The sequence below is a fragment of the Stegostoma tigrinum genome, chromosome 10 (genome assembly GCF_030684315.1).
Source record: "Stegostoma tigrinum isolate sSteTig4 chromosome 10, sSteTig4.hap1, whole genome shotgun sequence".
Lineage (NCBI taxonomy): Eukaryota > Metazoa > Chordata > Chondrichthyes > Orectolobiformes > Stegostomatidae > Stegostoma > Stegostoma tigrinum.
In genome coordinates, this window is record NC_081363.1 from 43564808 (window position 1) to 43585923 (window position 21116).

General features: G+C 40.2%; 1 protein-coding gene across 5 annotated transcripts in view; it reads right to left on the reverse strand.

The window, feature by feature from the left end:
- LOC125455288 (SERTA domain-containing protein 2-like) overlaps nt 1-21116 on the reverse strand; it is a 42957-nt gene continuing 21841 nt past the window's right edge. For 4 of the 5 annotated variants that reach the window (XM_048537022.2, XM_059649440.1, XM_059649441.1 and 1 more), the window contains one exon: nt 1-2102. In XM_048537022.2, coding sequence (XP_048392979.1) covers nt 1256-2098 — 843 coding nt within the window. In that variant the 5' untranslated portion in view covers nt 2099-2102 and the 3' untranslated portion in view covers nt 1-1255. Of the gene's footprint in view, nt 2103-12220; nt 12429-21116 lie in introns of those variants that run through there. The other variant, XM_048537021.2, reaches the window with a different exon arrangement.

A 21116-nucleotide genomic window follows, 5' to 3' on the forward strand; every position in this document is an offset into this window, starting at 1 on the left:
TCTTAAACTACTCTCCGGCTAATTAGGAAAGGGCAATAAATGCTGGCGTAGCCAGCACCACCTACATCCCATAAATGAATTTTTAAAAAGCATATTGCCTTTTCATTTTTATCTATTTCCTTGTTTTAAGGTCAGATGTCAGAAATACCTAGAGATCACTAAATGAGAAGTCTTCTGATAAAGTACCTAGTTTTTGATATTGAATAATTCTGTCTAACATAAACACTCAGCTCAAAATAAAACCCCAGAATCAAACATGTCCTGATACTCAGTCAACATGTTTTCAGATAATTGAAGCATACAAGTAGGATTGGAAGAAAACTAGTCTTGTCATAAATATTTAAATCTATCTCAACAGCCTCACATTTAAGAAGAAAACAAAAGTTACTTTGCTCTGGATACATTAGATTCCACTCCCCACATACATTTTTTTTTAATTAAGAAAAACAGAAGCTGCATCCGTTCATGTACAGCACTTTTTTTAAATCAAAGCTTTATTGTTAGATCTTAGGAGAGGTAGTGTAAGTCAAATCCAACAGCAAAGCCTGCCATTCTGGAACTAAAAACCAAATTAGACAAACATCAAACATAGAGATTTAGAGTATAAAATTCTAAAAAAATAAATAGTTTAAATGTCATATAAAACATTTTTGTAACCTTTGATAAAGATGTCTTTGTTGGTTCAAGAATACCATATAAAAACATTCTGTAAGGAAATAAAACATACTGTGTGCTTCAGTCAATAGAATAAACCTGTTCACAATGTCCTTCGGATAATTAGTTCCTCTCACACTTCAGATATAAACACTGAAAAACCATAACTATTAAAAAGATGTACAGAAACACATAATACTGTTCAGTCTCTATTAAAGGTTTAGTTGATTAAGTTAATGTTCGGCGTGTTTCAGCAGTCCATTCATTTCTTAAAAACAATCTTATCCCATTAAAAAAATAACCCAAGTGGTTACAGGCATATTTGTGGATAGCAAGCCAGAAGTTATCATTACTAGCCAACAGTTCCCCTGCCATGATTCACATGCTAATTGTCAAAATATTTGCTGTAGTATTTTGTTTCCAACTTCTTGTTGAAGTACTTAAAGTTGAAAATTGTATTACTTAAACCCTTCAAAGATGTGTAAGGTTGAACACAGCTTGCTATTACACTGGCTGTTTCCATCTCTAATGGTATTGATACAGCTGCTTTAATTAATTTGGAAGACAAGCATACAAAACTCTGAAACATCCCAGTGATGAATTAGGATCCTACAAGAATCTCCATGATGTGGTCCAGGTCACTCAAATCTACTCTGCAGATCTGAATGGTGTTCACTGATGCAGAGTTGCATAATTGAAAGGGTTTTGAAACATCATCCACAATAGCTGGTGGTGATCTAGTCGGTGTCAATGGAAGTAAGCACAGATCTGAGTCATACATGGACGTGTCAATGTCTTCAAATATGTCATCAAAAGCAAGATCTGTTAGGTAACTCGTTGAATTTGTGATTTCAAAAGAGCCAAACACAGTTTCTGGAGATCTAGGTTCTTGTGATCTGTCTACCAAAAAAATGTCTGTATTCATGTTGTCTTCACATGCAGGTGCAGTACAAGGAGATGGGCTGATATCCTCCATGAAGTCCAAATCTTTGAGGATTGATGAAATGGCAGATGACATGTCATCATCTGAAACAACTACTAAAGAGTTCTCAATCTGGTTTTCTGAAAAATCTGATGAAATATTCAAATCTGGACAGCTGTTTTGAATGGATGATGGTGTTCCAGTTAACTCAACACTGGCCTGAGATGTTGCATATGAGTCTGGAACTGGACTTGCTCCATTGCAGATATTAGATCCTTCTAGACTACTTTCTTGCCTCATTTCCTCCTGGATCTGCCGAACAGTATTTGCGATGAGGACAGACCGGTGCAAGTTTGGTTCCACCAGCATCCTACAGCTTTGCAATTTGATAAGGCACATATTAAGTACCAATTGTCTCTGCAAAGTGTAGGGCAGCCCTGGGTTAGAATCAAAGGCACCAGGAACACCAGCCATATTTTCTTCGTAATCACTAAGCTTGCGCTTCAGTCCTTTAGCCAACATGAATCTAGAACACAGAGGAGAAAAGTTGAGTATCTATTCTAACACAGTATGATCATTTATAGTTTTTTTAGTTATTTTGCTGTTTAGAGACTTGAAGAAATTGTACTCATTAACACACAGTAAACTAGAATTTCAATTCACAATTAAGGCAATTTTCAAATCATAAACCTGAAACATAACCTCTGTTTCTTTATTGGCAGACTCTGCCTGCCCTGATAGTATTTCCAGCATTTTCTATTTGACTTAAGAGAATAGCTTTCTCTGTTACAGAAGCACTGACGTTAACTTTCCAGATTTGTGCTCCCACCAATAAGCATATCCCAACAGGTGATTATGTGGCACAACTGCAGTTCACACATGATTCTGGCCATTGAAACTATTTGGTACAGATCCCAAAATGCAAAGCTCATTGGAGGAGTATAACTCAAAACTGGTACCCGTTTTTGAATTCAGTCCATCATTTTCCAGATTCTGAGCCTCTTAATCCAGTGGGTTACAAACTTTTCTATGCAGAGAAATCAGTTCTGGGAACCCATGCCCTAACTATCAACTATCAGCTTCTTAAAAGGATATCAGCCTTCTGAAAAGTAAGCAACAACAAAAATAACATTCTACTACAAGAGAAGACGTAGAAATGTGATCATACAGCTTAAGTTTGATGACCTTGCAGATTCATTAAGAGCTGGAGTCCAGTTCGAAAACTTCTAATCTACTCTTTCCCAGTAATATCATGAAAGATCTCATGCATGCTAATTTCTTTCCCCATTCTGCTTTGAAGGATCATTCATTGAGCCTATTTAGTGGCTATAAGAGACATTCATTCGTAATCACTAAGCTCAATCATTCATTGAGCCTATTTAGTGGCTATAAGAGACATTCAAACTCAAAGAAAACTAGTAGCCTAGTTGTTTACAACATCAAGCTGCATTCCTGCTGTCACATGCAATAATCTTCTGGTTATATTCATCAGACTACAGTATAAGTTAGCTTTGGCTTGTATAATGTTACCTTACCATAATTCCTGTTTTTTAAACTTTTTGCCCAGAGAACTTTACAAGAGTTTACCACAGTACAGCAGCAGCATGATCCAGAAACTACCATTTGCCTTTTATTTGAAATGACTATATCATTATAATTAACATAGGAGTGTATAACCCTGCATCTAAGTTTGCTAATGGTTCTCCCATCTTAGCACGAGCAGAAAGTTATAACATTCAAAATTGATGATGAGGTAATGACTAACAAACTCATCTCTCATATCAGAACCTGACAGTTCCCATTCCAACGCAGAAAAATATCCTTGTGGAACTAACATAACAGGTAACACCATAGTAAAGAGAGCTCTTGTGCTACAATAGTAGTAACCCTGCCTTGGATCAGTAGGCCAGACTTCAAGTCCTGCCTGCTCCAGAACTGTGTAATGACATCTCTGAACAGATTGATTTAGAAAAATAAACAGTAAATAAGGGGAAAATAGCTCAGGAAATTCCTCTTCTTTTTCCTCAGGCAAATGAACCAGTCCAGAATATCATGTGGACTATGTGTTATTCGTAAAGTTACTTAAATACAATGTGAGGTGATCATTATTCCAGCCAAGAATTGGACTGTTTCCCTCTTTAAAGGTGTACAAACAGTCAGCAACAATGCCAGACAATAGTGTGTCCCAGAGGCTCACAACTGCCTACTAAAAGAGAAACTCATTAATATCCAATCTATTTCTACTTCATGTGGTTGGAACTCCTGTTGCTTAGTCCTTCTCAATCTGTTAATCCGGAAATAATGGGACAAAACTGTTGTTACATACCTGGCCAACATGAGCAGAAAAACATTGGTTTGTCCATCATGCAGGATTATGAAGGTGGGGTCAAGTCAATCCAGTGACTCCAGCAGAGGTTGGGAGAGAGACTGAAGTCCTGAAGAGGTAAGTGAGATACCTCATTTGGAGTTGGGGTTGGGGGTTAACAGTGGTGTCCAATTACAGAGGCAGGCACCTCGATCTAAGAGGTAGATGTAAAGGTTGGACTCAGCAAGCCCACACTTTGACAAAGCTGAGGCAATGACATTCAGGTAACCCACTCAGCAGCAGTCAAGTTCCAAAAGTGCAATGATAATGGGGCTCACAGTCTCAATATCACACAGCCTCACTGTCATCGATAAAAATAAACAAAACAAATCTGTTTGGATTGGGTGCACCATCTTTCAGCATCAGAATCCTGGAAATGGCTGGGCTGAAGGCAAACTGAGTTCAGGAAACAGATATCTCATGCTCTAACAACTCTCTGCCGTCCAACCAAAACCCACCCATTTTGTAGGATTAAACTTCTTCCAAATCTATTAATAGATATGGTATGATAGATATTTCAGAATATTACAGGTCTCTAACAAGTTGTCCGTAAATCTATGCTGCTTGAAATTAAATAGACCCAGCTTATTAAGTTTAAGATGTGTTTTGATAGCTCTCATAGGATGACAGAATTTTTTTTTTAATTCACTCATGGGTCGTGGGGTTGACAGCTGGCCAAGCCAGTTTCCCTTGAAATCATGCAGTTCAGAACACGCCCTTCGACCATCTGTACTGACAAAAGTCTACACTAGACCCAATTCCTAGCACTTGTATGTAATGGCAATTCAAGTGCTCATCCAAATGCTTTTTAAAAAATTGTGAGGTTTCCAGCCTCAACTACCCTTCGGTGCATCCCAGATTCCTACCATCCTGTGTTAAAAACAAAACCTGCAAATCCCCTCTAAACCTCCTGCCATTCACCTTAAAATTATGTCCCTTTCTTACTGACGCTTCAACTAAGGGGAACTAAGCTGTTTCCCATCCACACTGTCTGTGCCTCTTGTAATCTTATACACCTCAAACAGATCTCCTCTCAGCCTGGTCTGCTCTGAAGAAAACTGCCCAAGTTTATCGAGCCTCTTTTCATTGCTAACCTGTAGCTAAAATAATTCCAGCTAACATACCGATGAATCTCCCGCAAGTTATCGATTGTTGGAAAAACCCATCTAGTTCACTAATGCCCTTTAGGGCAGGAAACTGCCATCCTGACCTCATCCGGTTACATGTGACTCCAGATCCAGAGTAATGTGGTTGACTCTTAACCACTCTCTGGGCAATTAGGGATGGGCAATAAATGCTGCCTAACCAGCAACACTCTCATCCCATGAATGAATAAAGGAAAATTGAATAAAGGAGAATGTGCAAACTCCACACAGTCACCAAGGGTGGAATTGAACTTGGGTCTCTAGCACTGTTAGGCAGCAGTGTCTGAGCCACCATTCCAAGAGGAAGAGCGTTTATTTTTTCTGACAGCTGTGCGCCTTAGAAAAGCTCTGCCTCAGAAGGCAGTGGAGGCCAGGTCATTACGTATATTTTTAAGGCAGAGGTAGATAAATTCCTGTTAGGCCAAGGGCATCAAAGGTTATCAGGAGTAGATGGCAGTGTGGAATTCAAAGCCAAGGGATCAACCAGGATCATGCTGAATGCAGATCAGGTTCAGGGTGGTGAAAGGTCCATTCCTGCACCTAATTTGTATGTTTGTATTCAGCACACATAAGCCGCAGTAGGTTAAAGACAGTCAAATTCCAGTAAAAGAAAAAAAATTGCAGACTTTTAAAACAAAATTTAGGTTTCAAGCCCTCTGCTACCACCATTGGATTCAAACTCATGCTTCTAGTTCATTAGCACACATCTCTGTATTACTAGTCCAGTAAATAACCATTATGCTACCATAATATTTAGAGTATAAACAAATCCTCTTAAAATCAATAATAAATTCTATTATCAGAATAAAGACAAGCTACCTTAACATTAACAAGACTGTCAATGGTTCAATGGAGAATGCAGAAGGGCATGCCATGGGCAGCACCAGAAAAGCCCAAGAATGAGGTATCAACCTGGTGAAGCTACTAAACAGGACAACTTCTATACCAGACAGCATAAGCAGCAAGTGATAGACACAGTTAAGTGATCCCACAACCAGCAGTTAAGATCTAAACTCTGTGATCCTGCCGCATCCAGTTGTGAATGGTGGTGCACAATTAAACTGGAAGAGGAAGTCCCACAAATAACCCCATCTTCAATGATGGAACAGCCCAGCACAATAGATAAGGCTGATGAATTTGCAGCACTCTCCAGCCAGAATACCAAGCAGATGGATCTTAATTCCTCCAGTGGTCCCCAGAATCATTGATGCAGTCTTCAGCCAATTGGATTCTACATGATACAAAGAATGGCTGGAGGCACTGGATACTGCAAAGGCTTTGGGCCCTGACAACAGCCCAGCAATAATATTTGTGCTCCAGAACTTACTGCACCCCTAGCTAAGAAATTCCAGTACTGTTATAACACTGGCATCTATCTGACAATGTGGAAAATTGACCAGTTATGTCCTGTACACAAAAAGCAGGACAAAGCCAGCATTTCTGCCATTTCCAGCGAGATGCCACCACCAGACACATATTCCCTTCCCTTCCCATGTCCGCCTTCTGCGGGGACCTTCCGGAACACCCTGGTCCACTCTCCGTCCACTCTCAAAACCCCCACAGCCCTACAGCACTTGCCCCTGCATGCCTAGCTACCATCAGTTCTGAGGAAAGGTCACCAGACCTGAAACATTAACTCTGATATTTCTTCACAGGTGCTGCCAGATCTGCTGAGCTTTTCCAGCAACTTCTGTTTTTGTTCCTGGAGAAAAGAACTGAATTCCAGAGGTGACAGTGACGACCCTTGACATTAAGGCCAGCATTCGACCAACTGTAGCATCAGGGTGCCCTAGCAAAATTGGAATCAATGGGGCAACCTCTCCGCTGGTTAGAATCATACCTGGCACATAGAAGACAGTTATGGTCATTGAAGATCAGTTATCTCAGCTCCAGGACATCTCTGCAGGAGTTCCTCAGGGTAATGTCCTAGATCTAACCATCCTCAGCTGCTTCACTAAATGACTTTCCCTCCATTATAAGGTCATAGAGATGTTCACCAGGGATTGCTTAATATTCAACTCCATTTGCGACACCTCAGATACTGAAGCAGACCGCATTCCAATGCAACAAGACCTGGACAATATTCAGGTTTGGGCTGATAAGTGGCAAGTAATATTCACACTGTGCAAATGTCAGACAAAGACCATCTCCAATAGAAGACACCTTAACCTCTGCTCCTTGAGTTCAACGGCACTACCATCACTGAATTCCCCATCAAAATCCCGGGGATTACCAGTGAGCAGAAATCGACTTGTAGTCACCATTTCAGCACAGTGTTAAAGAAAAAGCAGGTCAGAGGTTAAGAATACTGCAGTGAGTAACTCATCTCCTGGCTCCCTAAATCCTGTACACCATCTACAAGGCACAAGTCAAGAGCGAGATTAAATATTCCTCTCTTGCTTGGATGAGTGAAATACCAACAATATTCAAGAAGCTTGACAGCATCCAAGACAAAGCAGCACACTTTGATTGGTACCACAGCCACAAGTATCCACTCTCTTCATCATCAATGCTCAGTCGCATCACTGTGTACTACCTACAAGATGCACTGCAGAAATTCACCAAAGATATTTATATCGCACTTGCTAAACTCGTGACCACTTCCATCTAGAAGGACAAGAGCAACAGATTCATGGGACCATCACCACCTGCAAGTTGTCCTCCAAGCCACTCACCATCCTGCCTTGGAAATATATCGCTGTTTCTTCACCATTGTTGGGTCATAATCTTGGAATTCTCTCCTTAACAGCATTGTGGGTGTACCTATGACATACAGACTGCAATAGTTCAGGGAGGCAGCTCACCACCTCCTTCTCAAGGGCAACTAGGGAGAGCATTATATACTGGCCAGCCAGCAATGCCCATGTCCCATGAGAGAATATAAAAAGTTGCAATATTTCAGCAACAGTTTATGATGAGAAACACCTGAAAAACTGAATCAAATGTTTAGTTTCTGGAATGAGGGTCAGTGAATGTAGTTTTCAGGCTGTGAGGAATGAATATTGAATATTTCTTTATTTTTAAAACTCACATGTACAGGCCACATGTTGGATTTTTCCAATTTTCTATATTGGCTAAAAAGCCTTAGTGATCACTGAAAGCAAACTCTTAAAAGGAATTTCAGCCAAACAAATATATCAATAGTGAATATAGTTTCCTTCTTCTTTTCAAATATTAGAGGATCATTTTATTAAGTCACTAAATATCACTCTCATTGAATTAATCAAGCAGCTGTAATGAAGGTTGGTTCTGTGTGAAAACTATATTGGGAGTAATGTTTCCTCTCATTTCCTCTTACTGCGTACACCTCATTGTGCTGTGCAATCCCTTTAAGGCTGCTCTGTAATTTGGAATGTGCACATCATATACAAAATGCCCTGGCACTGTTTAGTATATTTCTGACTGCTGGCTGACTGCTCATCCCTGTAGCTAGATGACATGTTTGACAAAAGGTTTGAATTTTATTTAATATTCATAGAGTCGTAGAGGTGTACAGCACCGAAAAAGAACCTTCAGTCCAACCCGTCCATGCTAACAAGATATTCTAAATTGATCTAGTCCCATTTGGCCCATATCCCTCTAAACTGTTCCTATTCATATACCCATCTAGATGTCTTTTAAATGTTGTAATTGTAGCAGCCTCCACCACCTCCTCCAGCAGTTCATTCCATACAGTACTACCCTCGGCATGAAAAAAATTGCCCCTTAGGCACATTTTAAATCTTTTCCCCTCTTACCTTAAACCTAGTATTAAACTCCCGTGCACTGGGAAAAGACCCTGGCTTTTCACCCTATCCGTGGACCGCATGATTTTATAGACAAGAGATCTGGCTGCTGGTTGGGCCAACATTTATTGCCCATTCCTAGTTACCCTTGCTATAGGCAGACTCACAATGCCATTAGAGAGGCAGGATTCCAAGATTTTGACCCTGAAGGAATAGCAATTTTTTTCTAAGTAAGCACGGTGAGAGGCTTGGAGGCAAACTTGCAGGTGGTGACGTTCGCATACATCTGCTGCCCTTATCCTGCAAGGTGGTGATAGTTGTCGGTTTTGAACGTGTGCTGTTTAAGAAACATTAGAGAATTTCTGCAGAAAACTTCGTAGATGGCACAAACATAGAGAATACTCAAGAAACTCAGCATGTCTGACAGCATTTGTGGAGAGAGAAACAGAGTTGACATTCCTAGTCCAGTATGAAAATGTGAAAGAAAGAGTCATACCAGACTCAAAACGTTAATTCTGTTTCTCGCTCCACAGATGCTGCCAGACCGGTCAAGTTTCAAAAATTCTTTGTATTTGTTTCAGATTTCTAGCACCTGCAGTAAATAGTGGATGCTACTGCTTTGATGAAAGGAGTGAATGTTAGTGGATGTGGTGCCAATCAAGCAGGCTGCTTTGCACCAAATGCTAACAAGTTTTGAGTGGTTTTGGAGCTGTGGTCATCCAGGAAAGTGAGATAATTGCATCACACTTCTGACTTGTGCTTTGTAGATGGACAGGTTTTGGAGAGACAGGAGGTGAGTTACCTGCTGTAGAATTTCTAGACCTTGACCTGTTCCTGTAGCTGCAGTATTTATATAACTAGCCTAGTTCAGCTTTTGGTCAATGGTAATCCCACGGATATTGATAGTGGGGGTTTTTAGTAATGCTATTCCTTCAGGGTCAAAATCTTAGAATTCCCTCTCTAATGGCATTGTGAGTCTGCCTATAGAAAGGGTAACTAGGAATGGGCAATAAATGTCAGCCCAACCAGTAACCAGATTTCATGTCTATAAAATCACGAGGTCCATGGATAGGGTGAACGTCAGGGGGTGATGGTAAATTCTGTCTTGTTGCAGATGGTGATTGCCTGGCACTTAGATGGCAAATAATATTCTTGCCACATTTTATCCACAATTCTTAATCAGGAAGATTATCACAGCAATTCAGGTGATGGCCAACACATGCAATAATTAGGTAAGTCAACAATTATGAAATTGCAAAATACAAACAATGTGCTGAAACTAATAGCTATAATGTAGGTTCAACAATATAGAATTTTTTTTTAAAAAGTATGTTTTTCCTTTAAGTCTATGCTTAAAACTTTTTTTTAAACCCAGGTTTTCTGCTCATTTTTCTTTGCATATATACCGAAATCAAACATTTCCAGAAAACCACTGCAATTGGGTAGCATTTTAGATGTAACATTTTTAGTGTTAAAAAATGTCCTCAATATATTAAGGTGCAGTTTTTCTCATGCAACTAAAAATAGAATGATCACAAAAATAAGCACTCTCCTCTGAACACTACCTAACTAGATGGAACCATTTACTTGTTTCAACAGTACACAGTAGTCAGTCGCTCAGTAAGTTAAGAAAACTATTTTAAAAGACGCCTATTAATGCACTTAAGTCTTTAAAAAAAAAGCTTAATTTTAAGAGCCTCTGAAGGCCTGCAAACGGGTTCAATAAGTAGAAACTCACTGTGGTGATTAATTCGACTGGGGGTATTGCCAGTTTGTGGACAAGACTGGTTCCATTGCAATACTTTTAGACAAATACATAAACCTGTTCGAACTTATGTGAGCTTTTGTGCTAGTTTGGTCAATTTTCAGTACTGGAAATACAATCGCAATCAAGTGGAAATGCTACCATTTTAAATACACACATATACCATTTACAACGTGACAGACAGAGATTAAAAGAAAATTTTGAGTGATTTATAGTCAGCCATTAATCTAACATCTGCTTAAAAAAGCATTTAAAACATAAACTTTAAACATGGGATACATTACACACAATTTAAGATTTTTCCAGCTATTAATTCTTCAATCTATTTCTATACCAGCAAAATTTTGTACCATTTCCCCAAAGCAAGGTAGACATTTTCAGCATACGCTGTAACCATACACTACGATTTAAGATTAAGAATTTGGTTTTTGCAGAAGATTGTCTGCAAGCATCTCTCCTGTAACAGAAAACCTAATCCTTTCTAAATTAATTTGTATATTGTCTACCAGATCTATTGAGCTACATCAGAAAAATAATTACTCTTGTGTTCTCCAGCAATCATTTGATGTGTTTTGCCAACCTGCAGGTTTTAGTTTTATTAATAAGTTCAATGAAGGTTGCATTGCCTCACCTTCAGTAATAATAGACAATTTTCAATCGATACAATTTGTATGAAGGATTAATTTTATATTTGAATTCAGTTTCCAGATCAATAAATAGTCTTAAAAATAATGCATATAGATTCTCAACATATACCCTGTACTAATGATCTCAGCAGTCAAGTTGCAGAATGTCAATAAGTTGATTGCACATACATTTAGTTTAGTATAGTAAACTAAAACTTCTGGATTAGAAAGCTGGGGGGGAAAAAGTGAATCCAGGCAGTAGAGTGGAAGTTTACTAAATCCCCGATTTATTTAATTGCATCACTTGAGTGTTGAAGCTACATTGCTTACTGCAGTGTCAGCACTTAAATACTTGATAATGTTATGAATAAAAAAAGTCCTGAACAGTTTAGGTGAAATCATAAAAACTCACTTAATTATGGTCTGTTACAAATGTTAGAACTTTAACAAAGCAGCTAAATATGACTGGGCTACAGATTTGAATAACAGAAGCTCAGAGCATTTCCACAGAATTTTTACACATTTTCCAAATCAATGATAAAATAACATTCAGTAACTCCCAACTCCATAGGATAATAACTGTACAAATAATTTGATCTGATGCGTAGAAATTAGGAAAAACATTATTTAGAGGATTTCAACTACTCAATTTACTGATACTTACAGGTTACTCTTTATTGCCTTTATACGCATTTCATAGTATTCAAAATCAATACCGGTGCCTCCTACTAAAGCACTGCCATGCTTCTTTTAATGATCAATTGTATGTGAAATCCAGACAGAACAATTCCAACCAAGATTACTGTATGCCTTCACATACATTGGGTGTATAGTAAACAAAGAAGTCTGTCTGACTGAATCTTTTTAAAGCCTAAACAGAATTTGCAATGTCCTTGCTTGCACTATACTGACTCATTTTAGGTTTCCCCATAATGTTGCTGTAAACAAAGTAACAACCTAACAAAGAATCAGATATTTTTGTGATAATTAGGGCAAATGCTACACAATAAGAGCTTACCTTGTTCCAAAGTGCCACAGTATTTACTTCTAAATCTTTGGAGTTACTCTGACAGTACATTTTGAACATTTCAACTGAAAGTGAATTAATCCTCGTCTGGTTTTTAGACCAGTTTTTGAATGCAAGCTAGAATTCTCACTTGCACAAACTGCCATGCAGCTGTCTTGCTTTTTTCAGACAGCTGACAAACAGCAACTGCACAAGCACAATGACGCAGAGCACTAAGCTGCCGTGGAAAGGAGTGGAGCTTGAAAAAGTGGGTGGAGCTTTGTGGCTTGCAGTAGTGTCCATCTCCAGCTTGGTGAACAGTCAGAGAACTGCCCAACAAACAGACAGGGCCCCAACTGTGCTATTCCAGAAATTTTTTGTGTCTCTGCCGTGTCCGCTAACAGGAGTTTGTTGAAGCATTATACGCTGCAATCTATTTAGCTACTGTAAAACATTACTAGAATAAAGGAGCCTAAGGCAAAACTACAGGACAATTAAAAACTTATTTCTCATCTAGTTCCCTTTCATTTCTGTTATAGTAGAAAACATAAAGGCATTTAAAAAGAGTTGCAGAATCCTTAAACCCTTCCTCAAAAAGAAAGAGAATGACAAAGCATTTATGTCAACACTTTCGTTTTGCTGTTAGAACTTCATTTAAACAGTCAATGTTTTTCACATTGTTGAGTGTACTGGGCTAAAGGAACTGGGTTTTCAAATTAAACAGGTGAGCTGAACCAACATGCATTGAGTCATAAATAAGAATTATTCAACATTAACTACGTTAGTTGAAAAAATAAATTACAGCCATTCCATAAGAAATTGAAACAGAAGTAGGCTATCCTGCCCCTCAAGGCTGTATCACCATTCAGTATGATAATGGCTGATTCCAAGCCAGCACCCTAAGAAACAGCATCTATGCTTAGAATCTATGGGAAAGAAGTTTAAAATGGTACGCAGAGAAATGGAGAGAAGAAATATATTTATAATTGTACAATGGGTGCCCTCCAAATCTTTCCTGGTGCAACCCTATTTTAGATTTCTGGGCAATCCAAGATGGAGGACAGGAAAAAAATTGTGGCTATGACAACTGCTCCTTTTTGAAGGTATATTCGGCGTTGGAGCAGATTTCCTCAAATTCTAGGAGCAGTAATTACTGTTTTATAAGCTGCTGCATTGTTTTGGAGCTTTTGGGGAAAAAAATCAAAACAATGGCACTTTTAAAAAAGGAGGAAAGGAGACAAAGGCAGTGACCGCATGGTGGGAAGTGAATCAGTGGAGAAAGAAACATACACTGCTGTCTGACCCAGCAATGAATTTTCACATCCACCACCTCTGCTGTTTGATTTCGAGTCCCTCTAGACATCAAGTTATGGAGCAACTTTTTTTATGCAGAGGGTGATGCGTATCTGGAATGAGCTGCCAGAGGAAGTGGCAGAGGCTGATACAATTACAACATTTAAAAGACTTTGGATGGGTACATGAATAGGAAGGGTTTGGAGAGATATGGACCAATTTCTGGCAAATGGGACTAGATTTATATAGGATATTTGGTCGCACTGGACGGGTTGGACCAAAGGATCTGTTTCTGTGCTGTATATCTCTGTGACTATGTTGTGAGATCCTGAGAGGAAATTTGATGGTGACAGTGTTGGTATGCAGGTGTGGTCTGAAATCTGATAATGTTTGATCCCCTACTTCCATTTCTCACTTTGTCTCATGCTCTCTCTCACTCTCTTACACATATTCTACAGTCACAGGCAATATGGGATCAGCAAATGCATCACCAACCAATAACTGAACTTCAGGCAGTCTGGGTGGCACGGTGGCACAGTGGCTAGCACTGCTGCTTCACAGCGCTGTGTTTGCTGCAGTCTTGGGTGACTGTGTGAGTTTGCAAGTTCTCCTGTGCCTGTGTGGGTTTCTGCCAGGTGTTCCAGTTTCCTTCCATCGTCGAAAGATATGTAGTTAGGTGGATTGGCCATGTTAAATTGCCATGTAGTGTCCGGGCATGGGCAGGCTAGGTAGATTCGTGATGGTAACCATGTGGGATTACAGGGATTGGGTGGTAGATTGAAGAGCGTCCCACCCAAACCCAGAGGGTCAGTGCAGGCTCGATGGATTGAATGGCCTCTTTCCACACTGTAGGGATTCCATGATTTTAGAATAGTGTCATAAATATTTCAGTTTACACAACATAGTTTTCCCTGTGCTTTTCCATGCTTTCAAGAGTTTATCAATTTCTCTCTCTTATTACATTCCACCTCAAACTCTTTTGTTCTCCATTGAATATAGCCTCAGTTTTTGCAATTTTATCAAACCGATAGCCTCCCACCCCTAGGAACATCCTACTAATTCTATAATCCATCCTTTACATAGTTTCAACATTGGTTAAAAAAAAGATTTTTAGTACACTTCAGAAGGTGCCAATTGTCAACCATAGTTTGGCACTGATGTCAAATACAGGTCAGATTCAGCAGGTCCAGTTTCTGAAGAGTATTAGGGGACATGTGGGTTTTTACAGTAGGCTGTATCAGAGGTGCCTCAGTGAGGTGCAAGTTCAATGAAACCTGGCGTGTAAACAGGGGCAATATTCCTTGCATCAGATGTAATTTTGCAGCAGGCAACTTCATGTCTCATTATCATATTTAGGCTTCTTGACTGGCCATTGCTAGAGAACAGAAGGGCAGATTACCACACTCTTCCTTCAATTGTTACAATTCACGCATCAATTCAGGACAGCATCACTGAGTTTCATCTGTTCATGCTCAGACTCCCAAACATAAGTTATGAAATTGCCCTTTCGTATGACAGAGGATAGGTTTGATCAAATAGGACTTCCAAAGTCTCAACAAGTCTCAGTCTGAATCATGGCCATACAATACCTGCTCACTGACTACGCCATGGATTCACAAAAGATAAAGAGTAGGTGGAACCTTAAGAGATAGAGGAAGATATGGCAAACCCACCAATTGTCCCCCGAGAGTGCTAGGTTTGTTCACCAAACATTAACTAATTAAACTTTCTCTTTAAGTATCTTTGCTTATTACCACATTCTTCCCACCATGTTCTCTGGCTTATGATTTTCTGCAACAATACCTTTAGTCCTTGAACAAAGGACCTCTCTGTGCATTGTAGCATTTCCAGATACTGAAGGAGGAAAATGGATCATTGCACAGAAGACCATGAGCAAAACCTTTAATTTTCCACATCAAAATAAGTCTCTCTGAACCACAAGGCAGTGCTGTTGCTTTCTTCGCAAATAGAAAGATACTGTGCTTTCCTAACAAATCTACTGTTTCATCTCTCATTTTCCTCATGGGCTAAGACGAACAAGCAGTAGGTTAACCTGTTCTTACCCTGTTTCGGGCAGCACCAGAAAAACATTTTCAGTTATTAAGCATATAAAAGCTGAAATCATTTTAAGTATAAATCTCTTTCAAATTATGTAATATAGACAGAATGTAGAAAACCTAGGGAGCACAATTGTTACATTCTCGTCAGTATTACAGTTTTGATTTAGGTCTGAAATTGCAAGTTAGATCATTCACTTTTACAAAACTTAAACGTAACTAAACCATTATTTCAAATGCACCGGTATTTATCCCAAGGTCTAACATTATGACAGCAATGCTGAAGTTGCAGAACATCTCTGTCCTATTGCTTCACTGTAGGAGTTCCTCAGGGTAGAGTCCTAGGCTCAAACATCTTTTGTTGTTTCATCAATTACCTTCCCTCAATCACAAGTTTAGATGTGGGATGTTGTTAATGATTGCAATGTTTAATACCATTTGCAAATCATCAGGTACCAGCATAGTCCATGCCCACATGCAGCAAGATTTGGACAATGTTCAGATTTGAGCTGATAAACAGCAAGTAATATTTATACCACACAATTGCCAGTTGGTCACCATCTCCAAGAGTGAATCTACCATCTCCACTTGTCATTCAAATGGTGTAACTATCGCTCAATCCCCAACTATCAACAACCAGGGAATTACCATCGAGCAGCCAATAAATGCTGTGGTTACAGGTTAGGAGCTGGAATTCTACAGCAAATAACTCACCTCTTGACTCTTCAAAACCCATCCACCATTTACAAGAGAGAAGGGAAGGCCAGTGTGAAATATCCAGCCCACTAGTTGAAACAAACCAATCTACCCCCTCCCCCCAATTTTCCTCTTACCCATTTTCCCTCCTCCATTTTCCGACTGGACCATTAACTGGCCCCGTAAACCCATTTGCTAGCTCCCACTGCCACTGACTGGACATGTATCTGTCTCTGTGTGTGTGTGGGTCAGTCAGTATCTGTGGTCCAGAGGAACACTCAGCAGTGCAGGGAAAAAGGTTAATGATCATCTGTGCTCCACGAGGATGAGTGACACCATTTTCTCATGGCTTTCTCATGCTCTAACTCTACTAGAATTAGAATTGGAATTAGAATTAGAATTAGGTTTCCTTGCCATGTGTATTCAAGAGCAGGGATACAGGAGCACAGTAAAGAGTTTACAACGTCTCCAATCAGTGCCATGCAAGATAGTGCCAAAACCAGATGACTCCTTGCAAGCTCCTACAGCAGATCTAATGGTAGGGTTTCTTACAATCATTCTACACTTTTAAACTTAAATTTTACATCTGTAAAAATTACTAATAATGTTCTTCTGAATAGACTCGAGCCTCAAATAGTGTAACTTGCAATGTAACCTGTATATCTAGAAGACTTTTTGTATGTACACCCTTTGCTTGCTGTGATCTGCCTGTACCGCTCGTAAACAAAACTTTTCACTGTATTTCAGTACACTTGACAATAAAATCAATCAATCATAGGTACAAGGTAAGTACTAAATCTTAGGTAATAAGCAGAAAAAGAAAAATAAGTTAGAACTTTAACATTACAGTTCTTCTCAGTATGAAGTAATAAATAAGGAATAAAGTGAAAAGTTACAAATTACAGTCCTTTTTTTAGCCATGCACCTGCAGTTGCTCCAAACTGGGCTTTTCCCAAAAGGGCTTGATCTCTCCCCTGCACTGGGCTTGATTGCTTGATTCCCGCACTTCTGCACTGCTACTGCACTTACCTCCCACCAAGGCTCAGTATTGCATGCAAAATTTTCAGAGTTTGATCTCATCCATCCCAGCGCCCCAAGCTATTAATCCTGTATATCCTCTCCAAGACCTGTGCACTCACTGAGGAAACCTCACCAACTTCCTCCGACATGGATCAGAACTGACAGCTGTGCAGGCCATTTTCATCTAACTTTGTTTTTTTTTCCTGGCAGAAAATGATCCGCAGCAGGGCAGAAAGAGGCAAGGCAGGTAATGCGAAACAATTATATCCTCATCCTCTACAAGGAGAAAATCCTTGCTCAAGCGGAGAGGGCATGACCACTCATGATACCATCGAGATATCTACACCCTGGTAACCAAGTAAAATTCATTGTCAAGTGTGCCCCGCTCTCCCATTACCAACATTGTAAGGTATTCTCAACATAATTAAGAAGCCACTGATCCCCAACAGGAACGACAGGCAAGGCTGCTTCGTACTCTCCACCAATTCACATACTGATACCTTAGTTTATATGTTAGTTACATGAGAATGGGGAGCATATTCTGGTGAGCACATCACTGGCATGTGGTGGATAAGAAAGAAACACTCCAGGTCATTGACATACAGAAGATTATCAGAGGCCAGGCACCTGCTCAGCCCCAGGAAAGGAAAAGACTCCATGGAAATGCACAAACATACACAGGAACAGCAGGCAGACTTGTCAAAGAGTCTGGGAGGTGGAAGAATCCACCAACGCTATCAGTGTTGTGCTACCTTGGCATCAGAGCATCTGGCAACATCCAAGGACAGGTTGGCAGCTGCCACGGACCGCCAAATCTGGCATACTTGTGTGGCCAGATTACAAATGGACCTGCACTCCATTATTCTTGTCTTTGGTGCTCAGCACAAACAACAAGACGACAAAGGTGAGCGACCTTGACTTCACTCCAAGTGCTGCTTCCTTACAAGAAGATAGGAGCCGGAGGTCGAATTATATACAGAAGTCTAGTTTCAGAATTGACCAGAGATGCCTGGCCTTTCCACATTCACCCTGCTTGCAATCCCCAAATCTATGGGAGTTCAAGCCAACCTGCAGTTGGGCAGGACACTCCCTACATATCTGAATACTCTAGTCACAAATACTCTGGGTACGCCCACCCAAAACTCCAAGACAACAGGCTCCAATCTAGGGATAGCTCCTTCCATCCCAACTGTGGACCCCAGGGTGCACCTCGATATGGTGGGAGGAAAGGAAAACCAAAACTTTATGTGGGCATGTAAGTGACAGAGGTGAAATTCCATTGTAAACAGACTTGTAAAAATATTTTCATTTTTAATCATCAGCTGTATGACTGACTGTCATTTTAGGTACAGCTACAAGCATGAAGTTGGACAGACTAGCCGTCCTTTGCACCATACAATATTCTAACTCGGTCTGAATGATAGCTATCCTTTCCACTGTACCCATACTGGCATGGAACTTCATCATGATTGAATGTGGAAGCATCAGATATTATGAAGGCTTCTATTATTTTGGAACCTTAACTTTTATTAATCAACAGGAAAAGTATAATTAGAACAAAAGCAGCAAGCTGTAGTTGCAGTTGGAATTACAGAGGGGATGCTGGCCTCAGCAAAACATTTGCAGTCAGTGAAAGATGACTTCACTCAAATCAGTTCCATTAAATGGAGGTTCACAATTATAGTCCTTCCTGCTTTACTTTGGCCAACATTACTGGGCTGAGGGTGCTGTTCCTTGTGGAGTAACATCCTCATTTTCTTACTCGGTACATTGTTGCTGCTCTCAGATCGCCAATGTCCATAAAAAAAGCTAGCCTAGTGGCAATCATGTAACCATTGCCAATTATAATTTTAAAAATCTGGTTTGTTTGTCTTGTTTAGAGAAGGAAATCTGCCCTCCTTACCTGGTGACTCTAGAGCCAAGTGGTAGACTCTTAACTGACCCCTGGGCGTTTAGCGATAGCAAATGGTGCTGGTCTAGCCAGCAACGCTCATGCCCTAACGATTTTTTCAGAAAACATCATATAGCCTTAGTGTGTCCTTCAGTTGTCTGGAGCAGAGATTCTTGGGATCAAATGGTGCCTTCTGTCTGTGTGGTGCTGCAACAAACACCCAGACTAGCCTGTATGGAAACCTGGTGACATTTATTTGCCTTAGTGCAAGAAGATGTTGCACTGCAGAAAAGCTGGATATTATGACATGGCTTTCTGGTTCATTAATGTCCTTTAGGGAAGGAAACTGCCACCCTTACCTGCTCTGGCCTCCATGAGAGTCAAGACCCACAGCAATGTGGTTGACCCTTAACTGCTCTCTGGGCAATAAATGCAGGCCCAGCCAACGACGCACTCATCCACAAATGAATTAAAAAATGATGACCAATCTGACAGAGTGTGGTGTTACTGTCATTTACATAGCATTCCTTGGAAGACAACTGACTGTGGCTCTCCTTTGGTACATCATCAGGGCACCTATGGCTGGGAACTGCATTAAGAAGCAGCTCCACATTTGTTGGAGATTTATGCTGGTTCTTGGTTTCGAGGCACCAGTGTTTCTCATCCATCTATGTGGATGCTCTTAATGCATTAGCGACAGAGATGACCCCAGCTTCTGTGTTTGGATCCACTGGGGACGATTCCTCTGAGCCTATGTGGGCTATATCAAAAACAAAGCAGCTCCTCAGTAATGAAATTATTCTGCAGTCACAGTAAGTACACACAAATAATATTTGAACAATATCCTCCAAACTTTGAGACATGGAGATTTCTGACGAGAAGGGCAATCGTATGCCTGATAGATCTGCCAGAGACTTTTCCCCAGGGCAGATTGACTGCCATGAGGGTTCATAGCTTTAAGGTGTTAGGAGGAAGGTGTGGAGGAGACGTCAGAGGGAGGTCCTTCACCCAGAGAGTTGTGAGCGCATGGAATAGTTTGCCAATGGTAGTCATGGAAGCGGAGTCATTAGTGACATTTAAGCGACTGCTGGACATGCACATGGACAGCAGTGAATTGAGGGGAATGTAGGTTAGGTTATTTTAATTTTGAATTAGGATTATTCCACGGCACAACATCGTGGGCCAAAGGGCCTGTACTGTGCTGTACTTTTCTATGTTCTATGTTCTATTTCTTTTTGCTCAAGCCTTTGGCACACATACACTAGGTGATCGTAAATATTGTAGTAAGAATCGCTTCCCCAACCCACATATTACCCAAAAAAGTACTGCATATAGGAGAACAGTGTGGACACTTAATGTAAAGTATCCAAAATGTGAAGTGGGCAGCTCCTGCTCCCTGTGCAGGCTATGGCACCTCGGAAGTTGACTGCAATTTTTGAAACTAAAAAAGTCAACCTTTATAGCTTAGCTGGCACTACATGTGCCTCAAGGATTGATTTGAAATTTTGAATTGATATGGCCAAGACTGTTTACAGCCAGGACTTTTAGTCAACACACAAGGCAAATGCATGAGGTTCACTTACAGAATTATGTGATAACAGATTACATTAATCCTGTTTATTTAATGCTATTGGCCCTTGAAGGGCCTCACACAACAGTAGAGCCAGCTCCCTCACAGAAATAGGAAAAAAACACACTGAATCCTCCCAATTCCTGGTGTGACAGCAGCTATTTTCCATTTTGATTGTGTATCTGTGTTTTGGATGAGGGTGTAAGGTTAGACAGCACTTTGCTGAGTGAGTCTCAGGCTCAGACTCTCACACAGACCATGATGCCATACAACTATGTGTCTACCCCCAACTCTCCCCACGACCACAACTAATCACTGCTGGCCAACGTGACACGCTACTTCACTTTGCATCTGCTCTAAAAGACAAAGCTAGACAGAGAT